General features: G+C 38.5%; 3 protein-coding genes across 3 annotated transcripts; 1 reads left to right on the top strand and 2 right to left on the bottom strand.

Moving 5' to 3' along the window:
- Window positions 1-559: 559 nt before the first annotated feature.
- Window positions 560-12,458, bottom strand: tsr1 (TSR1 ribosome maturation factor). The gene is made up of 15 exons (XM_058634862.1): window positions 12,303-12,458; window positions 10,932-11,035; window positions 10,623-10,851; window positions 10,328-10,462; window positions 9,443-9,897; window positions 8,107-8,257; window positions 7,760-7,941; window positions 5,059-5,273; window positions 3,802-3,961; window positions 3,582-3,692; window positions 3,291-3,423; window positions 2,363-2,479; window positions 2,107-2,250; window positions 1,205-1,279; window positions 560-841 (listed from the first exon to the last, which is right to left on the bottom strand). Exons 1-15 carry the CDS (start codon window positions 12,418-12,420, stop codon window positions 663-665), a joined length of 2,508 nt encoding a protein of 835 aa, XP_058490845.1. The 5' UTR covers window positions 12,421-12,458; the 3' UTR covers window positions 560-662.
- A 2,659-nt stretch (window positions 12,459-15,117) lies between these two features.
- LOC131462908 (microfibril-associated glycoprotein 4-like) lies at window positions 15,118-17,741 on the top strand. The gene is made up of 4 exons (XM_058634474.1): window positions 15,118-15,539; window positions 15,926-16,022; window positions 16,124-16,303; window positions 16,616-17,741. The coding sequence occupies exons 1-4, from the start codon at window positions 15,507-15,509 to the stop codon at window positions 16,861-16,863; spliced, it is 558 nt and encodes a 185-aa protein (XP_058490457.1). The 5' UTR covers window positions 15,118-15,506; the 3' UTR covers window positions 16,864-17,741.
- Window positions 17,742-17,846: 105 nt separating this feature from the next.
- LOC131462400 (microfibril-associated glycoprotein 4-like) lies at window positions 17,847-20,846 on the bottom strand. The gene is made up of 5 exons (XM_058633588.1): window positions 20,659-20,846; window positions 19,954-20,136; window positions 19,471-19,567; window positions 19,190-19,369; window positions 17,847-18,820 (listed from the first exon to the last, which is right to left on the bottom strand). The coding sequence occupies exons 1-5, from the start codon at window positions 20,662-20,664 to the stop codon at window positions 18,567-18,569; spliced, it is 720 nt and encodes a 239-aa protein (XP_058489571.1). The 5' UTR covers window positions 20,665-20,846; the 3' UTR covers window positions 17,847-18,566.
- Between the last annotated feature and the right edge of the window lie 4,348 nt (window positions 20,847-25,194).

Raw genomic sequence — 25,194 nt, 5'->3', positions numbered from 1 at the left:
TTGAATCTGTCAAATCTGTCAGGTTTACCTGAAAGTACATAGATTAGGTAGTATTTATAAAGTTATAGTATGGAGATGATTTTTTCAACAACTTAATTTCTTGGAAATTGTTTTTATTTTTTTGTCAAAAAAAAGAGAAAAAAATCTTGCGAAAACAAATTTTGCGAATATCTAAATATGTCTTCAGATATTAAAGCTTAATTTAACATTTCACAACCAGTAACAAGCTAAAAATGCCTTGAATGTGTGGTAGAAACATTATTATGCAATTCTGTGTTTGAATGCAACCCTAGTTTGTATAGGACGCTAATGTTTGCCTATTTTTTCCAGTTTTAAGGCAAAAACGTGTCTGTAAGTGACACCATTTACACTTTAATTCAGGCCAAGCTAAATGTGTTGACCCTATTGGCAGATTTCGTCCCTTAAAACAAGAAAAGTACTGAGCTATTTTGCCACACACAAGTCAATAACCTGTGAAATACGTGGTAGAAAACATACTCTCAAATAAAAAAACTAATACAATTCAGTATAAATACAGAAATATATGTAAAAAAGAGGGTATTTTGGATCACAATTATAGATTTATTTTTATAAACGTGATGAAAACGATGTGTTTGTGAAAAGATGTTCTGTGGTTCTGTGATGCATTTTCAGCGCTCTAACTAGTCCATGTCCAAGTCGTCCATGTCCACAGTGCCCTCCCTCTTCTCCCAGGGGGAGGACGAGGGGACGTACGGGTCGTACGTCCAGCGAGGAAATACTCGCTTGTACAGGTTCATCATGACGGTGTCCTGAGAACGGAGCTGGCTATCAAACACACACTTCATGTGACCGTGAGTTCCTGAGGGGGAAAAATGAATACAAACATAAATAAATGTACAGGTTTGTCAGGGGAAAAAAACAAAGAACAGGGATTAATCAATCACTGCATTACTTGTCAACTATTTTAATAATCAATTTGTGGTTCTTTCTTCATAATTACATCAAATTTCTCAGATTTTTCAGCAAATGTGAATACTTCTTGGTTTCTTCATTATTTGTAAGGTTGTAAGGGTAAGGGTGTGAATGAAGTCTATCTGAAACGATGCAGTGTTTGCGGAGAACCACAGATTCCTCCTCTCCTCCACTGAATCCACCATTCCAACTGTTTTTACTGCAAAAATCAAAAATGTGCTGTTTCAGATTTTTTGTTTTGTTTTCTCACCTAAAGCCTCTTTGATGTGACCTCTACGACCCCACTTTGTTCGCAGCTCCACTGGTTTGAACCACATGATGTCATCTGTCACAGGCAGAAAAAAACAAAATCATGAAACGGAGAAGTCAAACGTTTTAAAACAATGCTGCTCTAGTTTTTAGACATGGTATTGTCCTAAGCAGGAATGATGTGAGACTTCAAAATATAAAACTACTACTATATATATATATATATATATATATATATATATATATATATATATACATACACACACATACAGTACATACATACATATACATATACATATACATATATATATATATATATATATATATATACACATACCCATACATACATACATGTATATAAATATAAATATATATATATAAAATACTGTTTAAAACAAATTGTTACATTCAAGTACAAAAAATGTACCCACTCAAACATTAAAAAAAACGTTGTTTTTTTACAATTCAACATCATTTTGACCCAATTTTAAGTTCAAGTTTGGCATCGATGCAGTTTCCCTGGTAATCCATCACACTCAATATACATTTTTTAATCCATTATAGCCGTCCTGGCCCCTGCCATTCATGGCTCGGGCCCTAATAATTAACTTAGTTTTCATGATCAGGGCTGATGTTAAAAATAAATTGTTTAATAGATGGGACATTTTTGGACTTAAGGTGCTAAGAGTACAGATCTTTTAAAAAAGTGATACAACACATTACATTACATTACATTACATGTCATTTAGCAGACGCTTTTATCCAAAGTGACTTACAATAATAACACAAAATTAAGAAGAAAAAAAAACACATTAATAATGTTTTTATAATAAGTGACATATTCCAGGCTGTGTAATCCCTCCAAAACTGGTGACAAAACAATTTTTTTTTTTACTGACTTACCCCTGTTAAAGAACATGTAACGGACAACAGCAGAGCGCCGGTTGATTTTGAACGGGTGTCCGCTCACGACGATCCTCTTCAGTACAACACGCCGAGGGTCACAGCTGAGCAGACTTCCTGTGGCCACCAGGTCCTGGATGTCTCCTGGAAACACACACACACACGACAACAGGGACAACAAACCGGGACCACGATTAAATGAAGTGGAAAATATTTTAATATGTAATTGAGAAAATGAATCTTTGATGAACCTCACCGTCGGTCCTTTGCTTGAAGAGCAGGACGCCTGCAGGGCAGAATGTGATGGGAGCGTAAATGGACACCACGGCGGGAACGTCTGCTCTGAGGAAACGCTCCATCTTATGTTTGTCAGCTGAAGAAGAAGAGAACACCACATTAGCTCATTTATCTGTTTTGATACAGTGTAGTAGAGAAGCATGATATTGGTCTTTTTGTGGATCAGGAGAATGTGGGCCCATAACTGATACTGATACCGATATATAAATACAGTATAAATAAATAAATACACTTTTTCCTGCGTCCAACTGAAGAGGTCATTTAGTCTCTTCTGTAGTGAAATTAGGGTAACAAAGGGGCTGAAAGGTCCTAGTAAATTTCCAGAATCTTTCCATGGGAATTTTAGTTTGGGAATAGCAAGAATTAATGAGAATTAAGAGGAAACTTTGGATAATCTTAAGAAACTGTCTCTCATACAAATACAAATACTGTGTTTTGTCATAAGCAGACATGCATTGGTAGAGCAGTATCAGTGCTTAGTTATTTAACTGAACAAATAATTCTTTCATGGAACAACAAAAACATGAATATTGGGTCAAATATTCCTTAACGATACAGCAGCTGAATTGGTTCCATCACAAATTATTAAGTGACTGTGTTGTTGAGTTAATGCCACAAACATGAATGTAAATGTAATTAAATTAAACAAAGACAATGGACTATGTACATAGACGGAACATCACTTGCAACTTCCGCTAAATCATTAGCCAGCTCCTTAACTAAAAAATTCACAGTGGAGTGAAATGAATAAATAAATGAAGCTGCAGCTGCTTCTCTGCGTCACAGAATCACTTCAGACTGTTTACATATGTTAATGCTGTTCCTCTTACTCCTCTGTACTGGAGTTATCATTTAAATAAAAACACATTAAGGTTCATGCGTCGTACCTGACGTGTGCTGAGAGAAGATGGGCGAGGCCCTGAACCTCCGAAATCCACAGTGGAAAATTAACTCCTCCTTGGATTTGATGGGCTCCATGTTGCTGGGATGTCTCCTCACCAGGACGTGCATCACGGACATCTGTGGAAAAATCACCAGCGCAGATAGAGAGGTTTTTAGTAATGATACAAGAAGACCGTCGCGGTTCCTCAGGGTGGACAAATGAAGTTGGGCAAAACAAAACATTTGAGAACAACATTTTATGGACCAAACATTGATTATGATTCTGTGGGCCACACCTTCTGTTCGTGAGGCAGGAGCGACACCACCACAAGAGGTTTGCCTGACTGGACGCTGTCCATCACAGAGAGCGGCACGTCAGTGATGTGCAGCGTTACGTACCAGCCGACCTGAAACAAGACGAGCAGCAGATGATGATGATGATGATGATGAAGACACACATTTAAATCTATTAAAACAAAGGGCAGTAAACACGTGAAACCATTTTCTTTTTCTAACCATGGCTCCTTCTTCCTCTGCCGCAGTCTCGGCCAGTATGCGGTGGCGAGTGCGTTCATAGCTCTGAAACTGGAAGATGCGCGAGTAATTCAGAGGTAAGTTCTCCATCGGGTCCCAGGGAGAGGAGCGGAAACTTTTAAGACCTCTGTAACGCTGGAACCTACAAACACACGATTAAAACACTTAAAAATACATTTATTCAAGGCTGAGCAATACAGTATACCCATATTTGATCAAATATGGGGACATGAGACAAAATCTGGTCTTAGGTTTTGGAATTTGTGATGACGTTTCCTGGTTTTTACCCTTGACAGTTCCTAGGGACATTTCATGCCAATGTGTTTTATTATTGTTAAGCCTGTTTTGGCTGTGTTGAATGAATATAGCTCATATTTGCCAGTGGATACTTATTTTGGGAAAGATTTAGAACTGTCATCTCAGTTCCTTAAGGCAGAAAACTACACCCTCTGAAAAACAGCTGTAAAAACATTATATATTAATATTTTCAATCTTTCAATTGAAAATATTACTTCAGCCTTTGACCCATCTCAGGGCCTAATAATAGTTATAATCAAATTCTCCTTGGAATGTATTTTATGGAAATTATTGTAGTTTTCTTTGTGGAGTTGTGTAAACATAGTGGCTCTTAAAGGGTTAAAATCTTTAAAGAATATCAAATATAAAGTTATTTATATATGATACGTATGTTTCAGGCTGAAAAGGTTTCAAAAGATTGACTCATATATTATTTTTACAGCAGTTTTTGGGAAGGTGACATTTTTTGCCACTAGGAAGAAATTAGTCAGTTTTTTTTTTTAAAGGAACTCTTAAGGGTTAAAGGCTTTTGCATTGATAATCACCATATTTTTGTGATATTACATTTGTCAAATACACAAAATATTATACATATGGATTAAAAAAACACATGTAATGAACAGGTTTATATTTACAAAGTCACTTGATAACAGTTGTTTAATTTAGAGCCTAATTATTAGCGTTATAGTAGAGTTTTTATCATATTTATATTTAATGTCTTTTTTCTATCACACGTTCTGTAAATACCCTTAATTGCAATATAATTAATGAATTAGTTAACAGATTAATTAAGTTATAAATGTGAAAATGCAAGTGTGGCGTAATTCACTCTTTAAAAATAGCGATTTTAGGTCTCTTAAGTCGGATAAAAAGCCGATACGATCTCCTAAACTCCTTCTCTTGTGTGGGGCCTTGAGATAAAAAAAAACCATCAGAACTGACCTGGTTTTGGCCGCCGCATCGAGGGGCGTGTCCACCTCATCTGGGAACATCTCATTGGCTCGAGCCTCGCGGTAACGTTTCAGACCTTCTTCCTCTGCAGCCTCATCCATGTGCTCATCATAGCGCTGGTCTGCTCCAGGTCGCTCTGTGGAGCAAACCTCCTCCTCCTCCTCCTCTTCATCATCTTCACCTTCTGATCCACAGGAACCAGGATCCTGAGCAACAAGAAAACCAGTCAATAAGACATTCTGCATCCAACCATCCGTACATTTTCTACCGCTTTATCCTCCACGGGAGGCCAATCTCAGCTGACATAGGGCGATTTAGGTAGGTTATAGGTAATTTAGAGTGACCAATCCACCTAATCCTCATAGTGCATGTTTTTGGACTGTGGGAGGAAGCCGGAGAACCAGGAGAAAACCCACGCACACAACACACGCGGGGAAAAAGTCATATTTTGCATCCAAATTTGATTATGATATCATTTTCTGATAGAAAGTCAATATTAGTCCCAAAAAAAACCCAATTGATTTGTGCCAAATCGTAATTTTTATCCTAAAAGAGAACTACTTTACTAGTACTACTAGTATCAAAATTGTCGTACATTGCGGCCCTAGAGGGGGAAAGATTGTTACACGAATTTATATTTTTATAATGTAAAATCATATATATAAAATTTAGTAATGTAAAATCCAAATAACATCAGCTCAGTAATAATAGGAAAAGTGTTTTTAAGACAGATTTGAGCTGAGAGAATAAATATTCAAGATTCTAGATAAACTTTATTGTCACACAAGGGAATTTGTCCCAGACAGCAGAGACACTTCAGGCGACGTTCATTTGAAAAACAACAAACTTGAATCTAAAGAATCGAACAATAATAATAAATGTAAATGCAACATTGAGTCCACACAGAGCGACGTCCAGCGTCTCCAGACTCCTGGAATATGTGTTTGTATAAGTGTTTGTATCTGGAAATGAGTCATGAAAGACGACGTGACGGGCAAATTACACTGGGATCCAGACACAGGAGGGGAAATCGCTCAGCATGAGGCTGATTCACAACCTGTACAACATCCCTACTGCTGCTGCAATAATAATAACAATAATAATAATCAGAATAATCATTTGAAGTAGCCTTTCTCCTATTGTTAGGCTCTCAGAAATACGTACACAGATCGTAATAAACCCTCTTCTGCCCCCGCGACTTCTTTTCAAGCGGTGCTGAAAATAAATCAACGGACAACCATCCCCCTCCTCCCTTTCGTCCAGACAGGAAGTTCTTTTCACAGGACAGGAAGTGGGGAGGCTTCTCTCTCCCGGGACTCGCGCTCCAAACACTATTGTTGGTGCGAGCTGCCGGGCACTGTGGCGCAAACAAACAGCGAGGTGAACCGACCACGGGTCACGTAGGTGTCCCCTCACGTGACCCGTCCTCTCTCCCCGTCTTCCTCCGAGACATGAGCCCGGCCTCCCGACACTGTCGCTACGGCAACAAGACGCAGCTGAATAAACAAAGACCAACTAAATCATTTAAATGCTGGGAATTTTATCTAATAAACTGATTTTTTTCATATATTTCAAGCAATTTCTTCCACAGAGGAGATTTATCTTGTTTGTCTGTATGTGATGGCGCTGCAACTAATCATTATTTTCATCATCGACTCATCTCTTAATTATTATTTTCTGGATGAATCTATGAACTGTTTGGGCCAGAAGATGCTGAAAAATGTTGACCGGTGTTTCCACAAACCAAAAATGATTAACTAATGATTTCTTTGTTATATGAGGCAAAGAAACCAGAAAATATTTACATTTAAGAAGCTGACAAATCACAGAAACTAGTTTCAACCACTAAAAATATACTGATTATAAAATATACTGATTTATCGATGGTCAAAGTTGTTGGTGATTAACCTAGTAATCGATTAATTGATGCAGCCGTAGTTTGTGAGCAGCACAAATCAAAGGTTATTTTGTTTTTTGTACCTTGTACTGCTCCTTTACATCCACGAATTCTTATTTGTGTTTTTGTATTTGCTTTGTTTGAAGACTAAAATAAACAAAACAATTACTCGAATAATCAGTTATTATTATTCAATTACTAAATGAATCGTCAACTATTTTGATAATTGATTTATCGGTTTGAGAGTTTTTTCATTATTAAAACAGAATTTCAGATTGTTTTAGCTTCTTTAATGTCAATATTTTCTAGTTTTTGTCATTTTTCAGCTTCTTAAATGTGAATATTTTCTAGATTCTGTCATTTTTCAGCTTCTTAAATGTGAATATTTTCTAGTTTCTGTCATTTTTCAGCTTCTTAAAAGTGAATATTTTCTAGATTCTGTCATTTTTCAGCTTCTTAAATTTGAATATTTTCTAGTTTGTCATTTTTCAGCTTCTTAAAAGTGAATATTTTCTAGATTCTGTCATTTTTCAGCTTCTTTAAAGTGAATATTTTCTAGATTCTGTCACCTGCCAAGTTTAAAGCCTGTCAAGCAAACTATTGGACAGTTAGGTGATTAACGGACAGACAATCCTTGTATTTATAGATAAATCAGTAAGTCCCAAACACTGGGTCGGGGACCACAGGTGGGTCGTGTGAGATATAGAAAATATTGCAACTTCCCACTTCATTTCCTGCCGTCTCCACCTCCTGTAACAAAGGCTAAAAATGCCCCAAAAATACTTGAACACGTACCTGAGAGTCAATCTCCTCATCGTCCCCGCCGTCCATTGCCTCGTCCATCATGTCATCCTCATCGTCGTCATCATCGCTGCTTTCTTCATCTACCTCATCATTCTCGTCATCGACGATCCACGTGGCCTGGTAATCTGACGTTCCTTTAGGAACCTTCATCACTCGTTTGTGCTTCCTCGCCTCTGAACAACACACAAGCAGCAAAGAAACGTTAACCGGTGTATACAGGTGTATGTTCCAGGATTAACTGCATCACAAAGTCACAGCTGAGGGAGGAGGGAGTTCCAAAAGGCTCTTACGACTTTATAATACAGCAGATAGAAGAAAACACTGTAATGTGACGGCACCTTCAGCCTCCTGCAGCTCTGTCTCTGTCGGCCACGTCTGTTCTCCGTCCATGGGATCAACGTCAGCCTCGGTCTGAAGACTCTCTCTGCAGGACACGTCTGCTGTCATCAACACTCGCACCGGAGCCTCGTCTTCACCTGCGTCCTGAGACTGAGACACATGACAGGATAATCCAATTTATGTTTACGATAAAACAGATTAACGACTTTTATAAAAGGATTCATTTATGTTTACGATAAAACAGATTAACGTTTTTTATAAGAGGAATAATTTATGTTTACGATAAAACAGATTAACGACTTTTATAAGGGGATTAATTTATGTTTACGATAAAACAGATTAACGGCTTTTATAAAAGGATTAATTTATGTTTACGATAAAAACAGATTAACGGCTTTTATAAAAGGATTAATTTATGTTTACGATAAAACAGATTAACGGCTTTTATAAAAGGATTAATTTATGTTTACGATAAAACAGATTAACGGCTTTTATAAAAGGATTAATTTATGTTTACGATAAAACAGATTAACGACTTTTATGAGAGGATTAATCTATGTTTACGATAAAACAGATTAACGACTTTTATAAAAGGATTAATCTATGTTTACGATAAAAAAGATTAACAGCTTTTCTAAAAGGATTAATTTATGTTTACGATAAAACATATTAACAGCTTTTATAAAAGGATTAATTTAAGTTTACGATAAAAAAAGATTAACAGCTTTTCTAAAAGGATTAATTTATTTTTACGATAAAACAGATTAACTGCTTTTATAAAAGGATTAATTTATGGTACGATAAAACAGATTAACGGCTTTTATAAAAGGATTAATTTATGTTTACGATAAAACAGATTAACGGCTTTTATGAGAGGATTAATCTATGTTTACGATAAAACAGATTAACGACTTTTATAAAAGGATTAATCTATGTTTACGATAAAAAAGATTAACGGCTTTTATAAAAGGATTAATTTATGTTTACGATAAAACAGATTAACGGCTTTTATAACAGGAATAATTTATGTTTACGATAAAACAGATTAATGGCTTTTATAAAAGGATTAATTTATGTTTACGATAAAACAGATTAACGGCTTTTATAAGAGGAATAATTTATGTTTACCATAAAACAGATTAACGGCTTTTAGAACAAGATTAAATTATGTTTAAAATGGAATATATAAGGAATATCTAGATTAAAGCCAATCAGAGGCAAAGACCCACCCCTTCGCTGTCTTTGATTGACTCTACATATTTTTGGTCACATGTCTCATGTTGGTCATTAAATAATTAATAGCTTAAAATCTAAGTCATAACAAAAGACACTTACCATCATGTCAACCTCGCCTCCTTTTCCAGGTTTTCCTGCTCTGGACGTGATGTTGACAGGAAGAGGGTCTGACGGTGCATCGATCTGACTGAGGGTAAAGTCTCCGTGTCCGGTGATGTGGACGAGTCTGTCCACACGCAGAGGACGACCGCGGACGTAACCGGAGACGCGGAGCGTCCCCAAGCCGGTGTCTCCACCTCCCCCCGTGCCCTCGGCGGGGCTGTTGGGTGTAAAAGTGACGTGCTGACCCAGGAGGTGAGATCGCCTGGAGCGGAAGCCGAGTTTCCTCTGTCTCTGAGTGCTCAGGTGTCGGAGGAGCAGAGTGGCGTCCTGCTCCGAGTCCACAGGGAAGAGACGAGAGTCGGGGAAACGGATCTCTGTGATCTTTGACAGCGATCGCCTCGACTCCACACGCTTCTTCACGGGGAGATCGGACATGCCCTGACACACCAGCGCTAAAAGGAACACATTCATGCAAAGAATAAAAAAAGACAACAGTTTAGATTACATTATCCTCCTTTTAGTTACAATTCATGTGTATTTGTATAGAATGCTAATTTTTAACCCACCGCTTAATATCATGTCATAATGATGCCAGCAATATTTATTGAACTTTATTTATATAGCACTTTTCATACAAGGCAATGCAGCTCAAAGTGTTTTACATTCAACATTAAATTACATACATGTATATAAGCTTGTATGGTGTTTTAATTACAGTTGTCCACGTTGTTTATAATATTTGTTTGTATTGCTGCTACGTTGAAACAATTTCCCCTTGGGGATGAATAAAGTATTTCTATTCTATTCTATTACTTGTTATTACTTATGTTGCATTTCACTCACAGTCGATAAAACGTGGTTTTTTTCAGTGTTGCTACTCACCGTAGCTGGGGAGGCCCTGAGCGAAGAGACAGGAGAGACAGTAGTCTCCATAACTGTCCCAGCCCTCAGTGGAGTCCAACACGAACACAAGACTGTCTGCAATCTTTGCCACGTCCAGCAGGGAGTGCAGGTCAGCTGAGCAAACACACAGGAAAATGCGAGAGGAAAATGTTTAACAGAGAGGAAAAACAAAGTGCTGGTCTATGACAACAAGGAAAACAGTAGCAACAGTAGAAATAATTGTTTTGAAATCAATATTTACATTTAAGAGGCTGAAGAATCACTCATTTCTTACCGGTGCTTTGGCTCAAGAAGGTCAACCTCTGTTTGAATCGAGGCAGAATCAGCCCAAAGCTGTCACTGACGCCTGTGATACACCTCTCCTGGTGTACGACGCCTCCAGCTCCTTCACTGCGCAGCAGTTTGGTCACGACACCGGCGTCGACCGCAGCGTGCAGAGACACCACAGCAACCAAATGAGGAGGACCGTCCCTGCTGCCTAAACGCCGCTTCTCTGCCAGGACCTAAACAAACACGGTGTATTAGATATTAACCACAACAGGTGGGAGATTTAAGTGATTCTAAACATGAAAAGAAATGTTACCATGTCTTTCTTGTTCCTGCGTAGCTGGCTGGCTTTGTGTCTTCTGTCCATTCTCTTATGCTCTTTCCTCTGTTTTTTGGTGAGAGTTGTCACTGACACTCTCCCTGTGAGACAATTTATAGGGATCATTCTAAAGTCAGACAGAAGGAAATGTACACATCCAAATCCCAACGTGCATGATCTCAAGGCAGTGCACCCATGATTAGACAGAAAAAGAGAAACTGAAATGTAGTTATTTAACAGAGCTTTTCCTTCACAGCTTATCGTCGAATCACAGCTGATAAGAACCAGTCAGGAGGAGAATAGGGCTGCCACTTTTCCCAAAAATCATGCTCGAATGAATTTATACTGATATATCTTGTATAATAATTTATTATAATTAATCATCAAATATTTTCCTTATAAAAACAAGTTTCTGGGATTTTTCATCCTCTTAAATTATGAATATTATAAGAATAGTTTCTTTGCAAAACATTTGAGAGGTTTGGGAAACACTGATAAACATTCTCAGACATTCTATAGATAAAACAACAAGGTTTAGTGAATTAGAGAATACCTATATTATAATAATGTCTTATCTGGAGCAAAGAAATAAAGAATATTCACATTTAAGAAGCTAAAAACACAATGAGCGTGTCCTAAAAAAGTAAAAACACTCAAACTTATCAAATCGATATGAAAACAGCTGGCAATGAATTAAGAAATCAATCAAAAATCAAAGAATCCATTAGGCAATGCAGCACTAGTTCTTCGTCTTTTGGTATTTGTATGTGTCTTGGTGGCTGCTGCAGATCAGATTTAACTATAAATAACGATTAAGTTGAGCTTCGGCCTACACCATTTCAGTGTCTATTTGTTTATGTGCAGAATGCTGCTATTTGATTTATAAGAATGTGCGTTTAATGTGTGTCAACACAAATGTACCTGCATTTATCTGTTATTAATAACTGTGACCGAAATAAACTAAGAAACTGCAGCAGGTGTAAAGACAACAGTAACACCTATGCACAAGTAGTAATAACAGCAGCTGTTATGAATTAACAGTATTCTAATGTGTTTTATTATTATAATAATAATAATAGTAAACACTATAATAGTGTCAGTACATTGCAATCCAACAGAACAGTCCTGCAACAAGGACTAGCGACACTTCACGTGTTTATAATAATTTTAAATTCTCAGATTTACAGACAATAAATTCTATGGTTTACTTTAATGTGACAGCTAATGTTGCTGTATTTGGTTCCACTCAAATCTCAACACGTGTGTGTGTGTGTGAGTGCAGAGCCACAAGCTAACGCCACACAGCTAACGGGCGAACGCCGGCCATTACGAGGCCGCACTTCTGTGATGTAATTTCACGTGTTTTACCTTTGTTTTCTCTCTCGATCTCGCCTTTCGTCCGGTGCTTGCCATGTTTGTGTCCTTTATTTTTCTGTTTGTAAGCGCCGGCTCTATGGCCCTGTTGTTTTTCCTCGTTCGCCACCATTTTAAAAAACGTGGGTGACTCCGACAGTTCACTTCCGTTTTTCGCCTATGCCGGGGAGTAAATCCTTCAAAATAAAAGTGCAAAACGGTGTTGCGTGTGTGGCTTTTTAAAAAAATAAAATTAATTTATAAAAAATAAAAGTAATTTAATTTAATTTAATTTAATTTAATTTAATTTAATTTAATTTAATTTAATTTAATTTTATTTTATTTAATTTAACTTAGCACTTTCTAAGACGAGAAAAGTGGACAGCAAAAACAGAGCTTTCAACCCTGAATGGACAGACTTATTCATGTTCATTCTTCCCTCAAATTCCACATGGGGTGGCAAAGCGGTGGCAAGAGGTCTTGGCAGGGTGGCATGTATGAATCCCCAAAGGTAAATGGAGTTAACAGAACAAACACAAAAATACTTTATAAATCTGGATGAAGGATATTTTATTTTATTGGATTTATCTATTTATTTTAAATTTTCAGGATTGCCACCTCACTGTGGTCGGTCACATTTCTGACTGCCTAGAACCAGCCCTGGACGTGACTTCTATTCACACTCTTTCAGAAAAATAAGAACAAATGTACTGTATTACACCACCACCCAAAGCCACAGCTTCCCTAAATTCAAACGTCATAGGTAATTATCAAAATAATATGTTATGTTGCTGTAATGGTTAACACACCAGTATGTAGATGCTCTTTAACTGGAATGATTTTTTTAATACTAAAATATGATTATTATTGTTATTGTTATTATTGTTATTATTGTTTAAATTTTTATTATTTCTTGATTAATGATTGATGTCAAACTATAGTGATTTTCTTATATTCTCTGGGGGTTTTTAACACAGGCGGACTAATACATTTGTTAAGCACTGTACATATGTATGTATATATATATGTGTGTGTATATATATATATACAATTTACAAGGATATACAATTTTTCATCTGAAAAAATGTTTAGCAAAGTTAATTTTGAGTTCCAGGTCATTTCTTAAAGTGTCTTATATTTAGGATGGTTTCCTGGTAAAACATGTTTGTGCATGTGTGTAAACATGACTGTAAACTCTATGTTTTATGGGTGAAGTGGCCCTTTAATGTCACTGTAGCTGTCCTGACCTAATCACACCATACAAAATAATATCTTCATAAGGCTACAGTGCAGCTGCTGCTGGTGTTGTTGATGACATTTATTAAATGTTTCTTTATTATTTATTACATTTACTAAACGTCATCAACATGGCCAAGATTGTGGCGTGTCATCAGCGGGATGGAGAAACTGCAGAAAGTTACTTGGCGCGCCTCATGACAGCATACGACCTACACAGTGGTGTGGAAAGCCCTGACAACTATGAGCGAGGGTCTATGGGACGGTGGGAGAAACTGCATCTGCCGTGAAAATCTTGTGCACGCCCGGCTCGACTAGAACGCCACGCTTCACACGCACAAGGAATTCTCAACGAACAGAAGATGACCCAAAGTGAACAAACACAAGAAAATTGGTAACATGTATCATGCATTCTGCTACAAAGAGAGACTCCTTCCAAGCGTCAGAGGCAGATACAGAGACTGTGATGCGGGAAAGAGAGGAACACACATCCCCACATCAACCTGACCTTGACCCTGAACATGCTTTAAGTGTGGCGGAAAAGGGCGCTGGGCCAGAGATATTTCAAACCAGAGGAATTAGGTGGTGCGAGAGGAGGTGTGGGGGCAAAGATGATGTGATAGCTTCACAACTGTGATCGCACGCCTGCCCAGACGACTGACTGACTTCAGAGGCTGAACAGCAGAAAAAATCACGGAGACAGGTCGGCACTCACACACACACACGCTCATGCAAGGAAGACACCAGGCTATAAAAATGCACCTGCTTTAGAAACATCTGTGCCATTTGTATTTTCTCATGCATTAAATTTCACTTTTATATCACTATTAGTGTTCAACAAAACGCTTTGTTTCATTTCACTTCCATATATCTTCCATTCCAAAAACGAACACCAGATGGCTCATTTGAGCTGTGTCTCAATCGATAGCTGTCAGGAAGATCCACCTCCAGCTTTGAGTGAGGCCCATTTTCAACACTTGTTTTCAAGTTAAAACTAGTGTTTATGGTTATCTAGTAATGTTATTCAGTGATCCAGGTAGGTAAAGTATCTGAATAACGTATTTTGTGTTAATGGGTGTATGCACCGCCTCTCTGGATAAACACCTCCAATTACATTTGATATTTATCTTGCAAGGCTTTCGACACCAACCGTCCTCCTCTGGCCACACCCCCAATATTATTCTTTGGCTTTTATCTCCATCATGAGTCATCCCAAGAAGATTTTTATGTGTTGGAACATAAACTCAAGGAGTCAACTGGTACCACACGGCTCGGAGATAATCTTGACCATTACCAGTAAATCACCACTTCAGAGAATGATGGTGAGTTTGGTGCATCTGATGCAGGTTTTTTTGGGTTTTTTAATCATTTGTTCAGTAAAGACACTGCATTTGTGGTTCTCAGTGTAGGTAAATGGCTTCACTCCTCAGTAACTGATGGTGTCCCACAGGGGTCTGTCCTAAGACCACTCCTATTCATTCTTCAAATCAATAGTTTCTCACATTTCAATTCAAAATCAGTCACAGAACCTGTTCAGGGTTCAGATTTGTTTTTATTTATTTATTGATTTATTGAACCAGATAAGTCAGTTGAGAACCAATTCTCATTTACAATGACAGCTCCCTTTGACTGGAATCATCTGTAGGATCTGCTCATATTGGACTCTTTGAGGCAGGAACATCTGGCTGTAGAGGTTCCTGTCGATATTGTATTGACATTTTTTATGTATGCTGTGTGTTTGAATAGTCTATGACTTTTATGTTCTGATGCCTGCCTGAGTCAAGACACTCATACAAAGAGTTTTATTTCTGTTTTTTTGCGTTTTGATTTCAGGGTTTTATTCTTTTACTCGCTCTGATCCCAGCAGCCATCTGTGCCCCGGTGTTTCGTCCAGACGACTGCACTGATGTGTACAATGGAGGCTTTGAATACAGTGGTGTGTACTCCATCTACACAACAGGACGTGTCCGGGTCTACTGCGACATGGGCTCTGATGAGGAAAGTGTGAAATGGACTGTACGTATTGTTCCATCATAATTTCTATATTTACATTGTTGTTCTATTCTTCTATCACTGAAGTGCTGCTCGTCTAATGTCATGCTTCTCTGCCCGCTAAAAGTTAATGGTTCCACACAGTTTTTACCATCTGCTCCATTCTTGTGAATGTGGTGGATATGTGCACAAATCCATGAAGGAGTTTCTCCAAATGTGGTTGGTTGGTGGACAGACAGGTAGGTAGATAGATGGATATGTAAGTAGGTAGGTCAGTCAGAAGGAACTGTGACGATCTCAGTTTTACGACCAGTATCATCATCTATCACCAAAAAACAATGATTGATCATGCCACAGCTGGTGATGGATTAGATTGGAGAACTTCCACCTAACACAGAAATCTATTGCAGGTGATTCAGAGAAGAAAAGACGGCACCGTGAACTTTTATTATGGATGGGACCAGTACAGAACTGGATTTGGAGAACCATCAGGAGAATTCTGGCTGGGTAAGAGTTGAGACTTTATTGCTTCATCACAGCTCTCATCAAATGACCCGAGTCAATCTCTCTGTCTTTGACTGTCCCTGCGTATCAACCTTGTCCTCCAGGACTGGAGAACATCCATGTCCTTACTCAGAGGAAGAGCTATGAACTGAGAGTAGACATGGAGGACTTTGAGGGCAACAAGGCCTACGTCTATTATTCCACCTTCTCTGTGGGTCCGGAGGAAGACGGCTACAGGCTTCAAGTCGGTGGCTTCAGAAATGGAAGACGTGGAGATGTTGCTGGTGAGTCTTAGTATATCTCGGCAGGAATGTGCTGACTGATCCAAATATTGATTTGGTGCCAAAATCTGGCAGTTGGAATCAAATCAACACCATTTTGGCAGGAAGCCACGCAGCTGAAATCAATAGGCGTACATTATATAACAAGCGACATGTATAGCCGGTAATATGTCAAGAAAGCTGTTGTTGCCTGGGATTCCAAAACTACGGAGCCCCTAAAGGGACATCGAAAAAAAAACTAAACGTTTCTGGTGCGCACGAGATACTTTCTCGTGTCCTGATGAAATGATCCGCTGACTTTTCTTTTTTATTCAGGAGATTCATTCACTGTCCATGATGGTATGAAGTTTTCTACATTTGACAAAGACCAGGACACCGATGGACGAAACTGTGCTGAGCTCTACCATGCATGGTGGTACAGAGGCTGTTTCGCTGATAATCCTAACGGTGTTTATTTATGGGGCCGCACCTCAACCTCCGGGATCGGAATCAACTGGACGACTTGGAGAGGACATGAATATTCTCTGAAGTCATTTGAAATGAAGATACGACCCAAAGAGTGATATCAGATGTCAGATTATCACGCTCATCACATGCGCTGCCTGGCCAATAAACAGCCACACACACTGCAGGACAGTCTTTTGTAGAGGTTAACCAATATAGGTTTGTTGATTTTTCTTTTTTTCTGTGACCAATGATGATGATACTATGGGAGTTTTTGTTTGTTTATTTTATTTATTTATTTTTAGGGGAACAAAAACATAACTTTTTAGGGTGATTTTCTTCATTTCTTTTTTTTGGGGGGGAAAAATGTGATGATTATTGTTGGTGGGGGAGAAACGTCTTTGTTAACTTTCACCAGTAATCCATGATGATGTTGTAACATCTCTCAGTTCTCCTCCCATCTGAGCTGCTTCCAAAAAAGCTTTTCAACTTAACTCATCTCTGACTCGGTTCACCTAATAACCTAATGACCCTCACTTGTCCAGATGCAGAGCGTGCTGCAAATCAATAAAAGTGGATGCCACGGATGAAGCAGCAGTTACAAGTTGCCCTCCCATCTTAAGCTGTGTCAGTACAATCAGTCCCTGAATTTGAGGGAATTGGTCCTGGAAGGTCCTTGAATCTGTGTGATCACTTACAGTGGCGTCACAGAATCTTCAAACAGCTTTCTGCCACAGAGATGCAAAAGAAGAAAACACAAGCTAAAAGTAAATCTGATATCAAGTTCTGAAAATGAAAGAAATCTGCATATCATACGATGACATGCTGCTTTACTCATTTACTGTGAGGGGTTTATTTTGCTATGAAATCATCATGGCAACCTGGTAAAAATAAACGAAAATCTGTCAGGAAGAAGTGATGTGCATATTTTTATATAGTAGCTCCATGGTTCTCAAACTGTGGTACATGTACCACCAGTGGGAAGCAAGCTGTCTTTGGTGGTTTGTCTTTTTGACTTGTTTTGGTTCATGTTAACGTCTCTTTTCTTTTTTAGTCCCACATGTCTTGGTTCTTTTGATGTTTTTGGGGGCTCCATGTGTGTGTGTGTGTTTATGGAAAACAGCTTAACTAATAACACTCCTATTTGGGTAATAATTTTGTCAATAGATCCATAAATAAATTAAAGTGCTGCTTGGTTTGTTCTCTTTGAACACAATATTGCAAAAGCTGTTCCACCTATGAAATCTTTATTCATCACACAACATTTAAGATAGTGCTCACTGCCCTCCAGTGGTTACAACAAGGAGTTACACAATTACTTGCACAATAAACAACAAACCACACACAGTTACTAAACATCATAAAATAATTAAAAAAAAAACAAGAATCAATTCTAACAACCCAGAATCGTAAAGCATTCTTCAACACCATCAAACTAAGATATCATAATGATTATACTTGCTATTCTATTCTTAATTAAAAACACCAAATCAATCATCAGAGTAATATAGTAAAGAATCTGAAAAGCATAACATCAAAATTATCACACCAGCCAGTGTAAGATGTTACAACATCATCAAGGATTACTGGTGAAAGTTAGTAACAAAGATGTTTCTCCCCCATCAACAATAATCATCACATTTTTCCCCAAAAAGAAAAATGAAATGAAGAAAATCACCCTAGATGTTATGTTTTTGTAGAAAAAAAGAAAAATCAACAAACCCATATCGGTCAACCTCTACAAAAGACTGTCCTACAGTGTGTGTGGCTGTTTATTGGCCAGGCAGCGCATGTGATGAGCGTGATAATCTGACATCTGATATCACTCTTTGGGTCGTATCTTCATTTCGATTGACTTCAGAGAATAATACAATTCTCTCCAAGTCGTCCAGTTGATTCCCATCCCGTAGGGTGAGTCGTGGCCCGAAAAGTAAACACCGTTAGGATTAGCATAGTGACAGTTGTTGTACCACCATCCTCCACGGAAGAGCCCAGCACAGTTCTCTTGTCCATTGAGGTCCTGGTCTTTGTCAAATGTAGAAAATTTCATACCATCATGGTAAATCAATGAATCTCCTGAATAAAAAAGAAAGAATAAAATAATGACTTCATATCACAGAAGCTGTCACACTTATACTGCCCCCTGGTGCTTTTCATGAGAATGAAAACAGCCAGAGCAGACATGATTCCAGTCCTGAGATAACTATGGCTGCACGATTCTGGAATAAATGAAATATTGTACAATTTGCTTTTCCCAGGCAACAACAGCTTTCTTGACATATTACCGGCTATACGTGCCGCTTGTTATATAATGTACGTCTATTGATTTCAGCTGCGTGGCTTCCTGCCAAAATGGTGTTGATTTGATTCCAACTGCCAGATTTTGGCACCAAATCAATATTTGGATCAGTCAGCACATTCCTGCCGAGATATACTAAGACTCACCAGCAACATCTCCACGTCTTCCATTTCTGAAGCCACCGACTTGAAGCCTGTAGCCGTCTTCCTCCGGACCCACAGAGAAGGTGGAATAATAGACGTAGGCCTTGTTGCCCTCAAAGTCCTCCATGTCTACTCTCAGTTCATAGCTCTTCCTCTGAGTAAGGACATGGATGTTCTCCAGTCCTGGAGGACAAGGTTGATACGCAGGGACAGTCAAAGACAGAGAGATTGACTCGGGTCATTTGATGAGAGCTGTGATGAAGCAATAAAGTCTCAACTCTTACCCAGCCAGAATTCTCCTGATGGTTCTCCAAATCCAGTTCTGTACTGGTCCCATCCATAATAAAAGTTCACGGTGCCGTCTTTTCTTCTCTGAATCACCTGCAATAGATTTCTGTGTTAGGTGGAAGTTCTCCAATCTAATCCATCACCAGCTGTGGCATGATCAATCATTGTTTTTTGGTGATAGATGATGATACTGGTCGTAAAACTGAGATCGTCACAGTTCCTTCTGACTGACCTACCTACTTACATATCCATCTATCTACCTACCTGTCTGTCTACCAACCAACCACATTTGGAGAAACTCCTTCATGGATTTGTGCACATATCCACCACATTCACAAGAATGGAGCAGATGGTAAAAACTGTGTGGAACCATTAACTTTTAGCGGGCAGAGAAGCATGACATTAGACGAGCAGCACTTCAGTGATAGAAGAATAGAACAACAATGTAAATATACAAACGATGATGGAACAATACGTACAGTCCATTTCACACTTTCCTCATCAGAGCCCATGTCGCAGTAGACCCGGACACGTCCTGTTGTGTAGATGGAGTACACACCACTGTATTCAGAGCCTCCATTGTACACGTCAGTGCAGTCGTCTGGACGAAACACCGGTGCACAGATGGCTGCTGGGATCAGAGCGAGTAAAAGAATAAAACCCTGAAATCAAAACACAAAAAAACAGAAATAAAACTCTTTGTATGAGTGTCTTGACTCAGGCAGGCATCAGAAGATAAAAGTCATAGACTATTCAAACACACAGCATACATAAAAAATGTCAATACAATATCGACAGGAACCTCTACAGCCAGATGTTCCTGCCTCAAAGAGTCCAATATGAGCAGATCCTACAGATGATTCCAGTCTAAGGGAGCTGTCATTGTAAAAGAGAATTGGTTCTCAACTGACTTATCTGGTTTAATAAATAAATAAAAACAAGTCAGCCCAACTAAGCAACGATATGTCAGCACTTTAAAACCCAGATATTTGTAAAGAGACCTGCAAACCATGAACAGGTTCTGTGACTGATTTTGAATTGAAATGTGAGAAACTATTGATTTGAAGAATGAATAGGAGTGGTCTTAGGACAGACCCCTGTGGGACACCATCAGTTACTGAGGAGTGAAGCCATTTATGATTAAAAAAAAAACAAAAAACCTGCATCAGATGCACCAAACTCACCATCATTCTCTGAAGGGGTAATTTACGGGTAATGGTAAGGATTATCTCCGAGCGGTTTGGTACCGCAGTTGACTCCTTGAGTTTATGTTCCAACACATAAAAGTCTTCTTGAGGGGACACATGATGGAGATAAAAGCCAAAGAATAATATTGGGGGTGTGGCCAGAGGAGGACGGTTGGTGACGAAAGCCTGGGAAGATAAAAGTAATGTGAGGTGGCCTCACTCAAAGCTGGAGGTGGATCTTCCCGACAGCTATTGATTCTGGTGTTGGTTTTTGGAATGGAAAATATATGGAAGTGAAGTGAAACAAAGCGTTTTGTTGAACACTCATAGTGATATTATACGGCTATTTAGCCATGAATGTCAGTTAGTGAATATAAAAAGGATGATATGTCTGTTTTCTAGTAATTAGCAACAAAAAGTCAAAAATATGAAAATGAAAGACTGGTGAGTTGACTTTTCATCTGTAAGCCAAGTGGAGTTTTATTTTGTCAAAGCAGTTAATAAGGAATTTGACAATGGCCCTGTTCTATTCTGCTGTTTTTTTTTTTTTTAAGTTGTGCCACTGCCATCTTGCAAATGTTTTAGGACCTGTCGAAATTATACCAGTATTAAGTGAGTTTGATATTCAACAGTCAATTAACATGCTTGTGCAAAACATTGTGCGTGTGGCTTTTTAAAAATGTTATTTAATTTAATTTAAAAAGGAATACAGACCAAATTGATATATATCTATACATTTATTTAGTTATTTAGCCATTTATTCTTTTTTTACTCATTCAATAATTTATTCATGTATTTATATAATTATTCATTCATTCTGTCTTTCCTTCCTTTATCTTCCTCTTTATGGTGCATATTCTGACTGAGACTGAGACGGCAATTGCTTTTTTATGCTAATCCACAAAAAAGATTTGCATCTGCCACTTCAAAAACAATCAAATCTGACTGCTATTAATTATGCAACCAAATAGCATATCATGACACAGCGTAGCTAATATGAGTAAAGTGTCATATATGATTCACACTTCCACGCCTTCTTCACCAGTGACATCAGGTCATTTCTTGCTGACTCATTTGTTTTACACTGGGATGAGAGTCACCGCTCTTTCAGTTTCATGCTCTTCTGCTTTGTGTTCTGCAGTTCCAGTTCCATCTCCTGGGATCTCCATTCTTCCTGGAAAAAAAACAACTTCCCAAGTTGTGCAACACACAGACACACACACACACACAAAGCACCAGTCACATGTGGCATTGTCTGACGTGGAAGTAAATCAGCAATGCTGTCATTTTTCAGAGCCTTCATCACAGCAGTCAGGTTCTGATGAAGAACAAAAGCTCTGTCCAGTTCAGGGGTCAAAATAAATCATTTCATAAGTCACACCTGTGCTTTTTTCCCTACTGTGAAAACGCCTTTTGTACGGTTTCCATGCAGAGAGCTTGAACTTGAAGGCCTGGCTACAGGGGTTTGTTTCTTCTGTTACATAATGCACAGACCCCACCAACAGAGAATGAATTAGTGAACAATAGTGGACTATCATGCTCTGCCTGCAGGAGAAAAAAAAAAATCATACTCTCTGTGTAAGTATGATGTAAGTAGACATTTTTTGAAGATCACTCATACCATGTGGTTTGATGCAATATCGCCACTTTGACTCATCCAAGGCCTGGAGATGAATTCTGCAGCTCCTCAACAACAGAACCTACAGCTGAGGATCCTCAAGGTAAGTTCAAGTGGTACTGCTAAATCGCTAATGCTAAAACACTTTGGTTCTGTTTAATTTCTACCATTTCCTGTGTGTGAATGATCACAAAATAGGTTTGTGGACTGTTTTTTATTTATGTAGAGCTCTGTTAGCTGACGCCATGCAACCAAAACGGCGCCATTTTGGCAGGAAGTGTATGGAATTCGATTTGTGTCAATATTTAGTTCTTTGCACTCCCTCACTTGTCCTTTGTGCTTTGTCCCTGATTTGTTCTTTGTTCTCCCTGATTTGCTCTTTGGGCTCCCTCACTTGTCCTTTGTGCTCCCTCACTTGTTCTTTGTGCTCCCTGATTTGTTCTTTGCGCTCACTCACTTGTTATTTGCGCTCACTCACTTGTTATTTGCACTCCCTGATTTGTTCTTTGTGCTCTCTCGCTTGTTCTTTACGCTCCCTCGCTTTTTCTTTGTGCTCCCTCGCTTGTTCTTTGCACTCCCTGGCTTGTTCTTTGCGCACCCTGATTTGTTCGTTGTGCTCCCTCACTTGTTCTTTGCGCTCCCTCGCTTGTTCTTTGCACTCCCTCGCTTGTTCTTTGCACTCCCTCACTTGTTATTTGCGCACCCTGATTTGTTCTTGGTGCTCCCTTGCTTGTTCTTTACACTCCCTCGCTTGTTCTTTGCACTCCCTCGCTTGTTCTTTGCACTCCCTCGCTTGTTCTTTGCGCACCCTGATTTGTTCGTTGTGCTCCCTCACTTGTTCTTTGCACTCCCTCGCTTGTTCTTTGCGCAGCCTGATTTGTTCGTTGTGTTCCCTCACTTGTTCTTTGCGCTCCCTCACTTGTTCTTTGCGTTCCCTTGCTTGTTCTTTACGCTCCCTCGCTTGTTCTTTGCGCAGCCTGATTTGTTCGTTGTGTTCCCTCACTTGTTCTTTGCGCTCCCTCACTTGTTCTTTGCGCTCCCTCGCTTGTTCTTTACGCTCCCTCGCTTGTTCTTTGCGCTCCCTCATTTGTTCTTTGCGCTCCCTGATTTGTTGATTTGTTTGCACCGTGTTTTTTTTGTTTGTGGGCGGGCCTTAGGAAGCTGCCTGCTGATTGGCCACTGAGTTTTGGAGCAACAGCTCTATAGACTGGAAGTCATCACAGGCTTGGAGACTCTGTCTGGAACTCTTTCCCCAAGTTTTCCCCGCCTACATCCGACAAAATAATTGTAAATATCTAACATTTGTCAGATTATAAATGTTAGATATTTATAACTATTTTGTCAGATGTTGACGGGGGACGACTTCAAGACGGACAGGGACTCCAAGCCTGAGAGGGAGCGCAAAGAACAAATCAGGGAGCGCAAAGAACAGGTGTATTTTCACACAATAAAATACAATATTTTTGAATGATTAAATTGATTCTTTTTTTTACTTCTTAAGAAATTATGTTTGAAAATATTGAAACAAATCTAATTCCATACAAGGACAAACGAGTTCTGACTAGAAATGCAATGCAGCACAGCTTTCTGAGTTAGAAATGTGAAATTCTGACTAAGATAAGATAAGCAAGTCCTGTCAAATTAAAGCAGCAAAGATAAAGATAATAAATAATAAAGATGCATTTCCATATATATGAAAGTACAATATGGAACGATATTAACAATACGACTATAAAAGTTAAAAAGAACGTACATTGTAGACAGTTACCAGAATATGTATGTAGTATGGGCTTGATATTTACAATATGAACAAGGAGTGAACATGAGATATTGTATATGTACTGTATATTGCACTTATGTAAAGTACATTATATATATTGCACATGGGATGAGTAAACTTATGTGTTGTACAGCTGGAACGCACTATAAACAATATAAACGTAAACATTCCATTCAAGAAAGAACCCCCGACCTTGTGAAAAAAGTAATTATAAGTAACTTTTACTTGAGTACATTTTTAGACCAGTACTTTTACTTGTATTTTAATTTTATTTTCTTTATCAAAAACATTGTTACTTTTACTCGAATGGAATATTTCAGTACACTTTCCACCTCTGTCATACCGACACATTCCACTAGGTAGAAACACGCCATTTGAAGACACGCCCTGTGACACACCCTCGGATATTCTGAGTTCCGACTAGAAATAGAATGCAGCACAACTTTCCCAGTTCGAAATGTGAAATTCTGCCTACAGCTGGAACACACTAATTTCCCCATAATCCCATTTAATATAAACGAAAACCTCCATTCCATTCAAGAAAGAACCCCAAATTTGTGAAAAAAGTAACTATAAGTAACTTTTACTCTGAATAAATAATAATTTTAAACACTTTTAATTTGAGTACATTTTTAGATCAGTACTTACCTGTACTTTTTTTTTTTTTTTTTTTTTTTTAAATCAAAATAGTGGTACTTTTACTTGTAGAATATTTCAGTACTTGTTTCACCTCTGTCATACCAAAACATTCCACTAGGTGGAAACACACCATTTGAAGACACGCCCGGTACTTCTGATCTTCCGAGTTCCGACTGGAAATGGAATGCAGCACAACATTCTGAGTTAGAAATGTGACTTTTTAAGTTAGGAATGTGAAATTCTGACTACAACAGTAACACACTAATTTCCCCATAATCCCATATAATATAAATGTAAACCTCCATTCCACGTTTTCAAGCCCCTCTAACGTTTAAGAACCTAAAAAAACTATTCTAAAGTTGATGAAAAATCACTCATATTTTCACAATAATAGCACGAATGGCAGTTATTTCGGTCACGACCATCATGACAGGACAGTTTTCCTGTCCCATGCCTGCTGCTGCTGCTCCACTGTCTCCGCCTCTGGATGTTGGGT

Source organism: Solea solea, chromosome 7 (genome assembly GCF_958295425.1).
Source record: "Solea solea chromosome 7, fSolSol10.1, whole genome shotgun sequence".
In the NCBI taxonomy this organism is placed as follows: domain Eukaryota; kingdom Metazoa; phylum Chordata; class Actinopteri; order Pleuronectiformes; family Soleidae; genus Solea; species Solea solea.
This window is presented reverse-complemented; position numbering and strand designations above follow the sequence as displayed.

Coding starts and splice junctions, on each gene's coding strand:
- LOC131462400 (XM_058633588.1), bottom strand. Junction 19,370..19,470: donor ATCAGGAGAATTCTGGCTGG/GTAAGAGTTGAG, acceptor CTTGTCCTCCAG/GACTGGAGAACATCCATGTC. Junction 18,821..19,189: donor AAGACGTGGAGATGTTGCTG/GTGAGTCTTAGT, acceptor TTTTTTATTCAG/GAGATTCATTGATTTACCAT.
- tsr1 (XM_058634862.1), bottom strand. CDS start 12,420: ATGGTGGCGAACGAGGAAAAACAACAGGGCCATAGAGCCGGCGCTTAC. Junction 10,852..10,931: donor GCAGGAACAAGAAAGACATG/GTAACATTTCTT, acceptor GTGTTTGTTTAG/GTCCTGGCAGAGAAGCGGCG. Junction 10,463..10,622: donor CTTCTTGAGCCAAAGCACCG/GTAAGAAATGAG, acceptor GTGTTTGCTCAG/CTGACCTGCACTCCCTGCTG.
- LOC131462908 (XM_058634474.1), top strand. CDS start 15,507: ATGGGCTCTGATGAGGAAAGTGTGAAATGGACT. Junction 15,540..15,925: donor AGGAAAGTGTGAAATGGACT/GTACGTATTGTT, acceptor AATCTATTGCAG/GTGATTCAGAGAAGAAAAGA. Junction 16,304..16,615: donor AAGACGTGGAGATGTTGCTG/GTGAGTCTTAGT, acceptor TTTTTTATTCAG/GAGATTCATTCACTGTCCAT.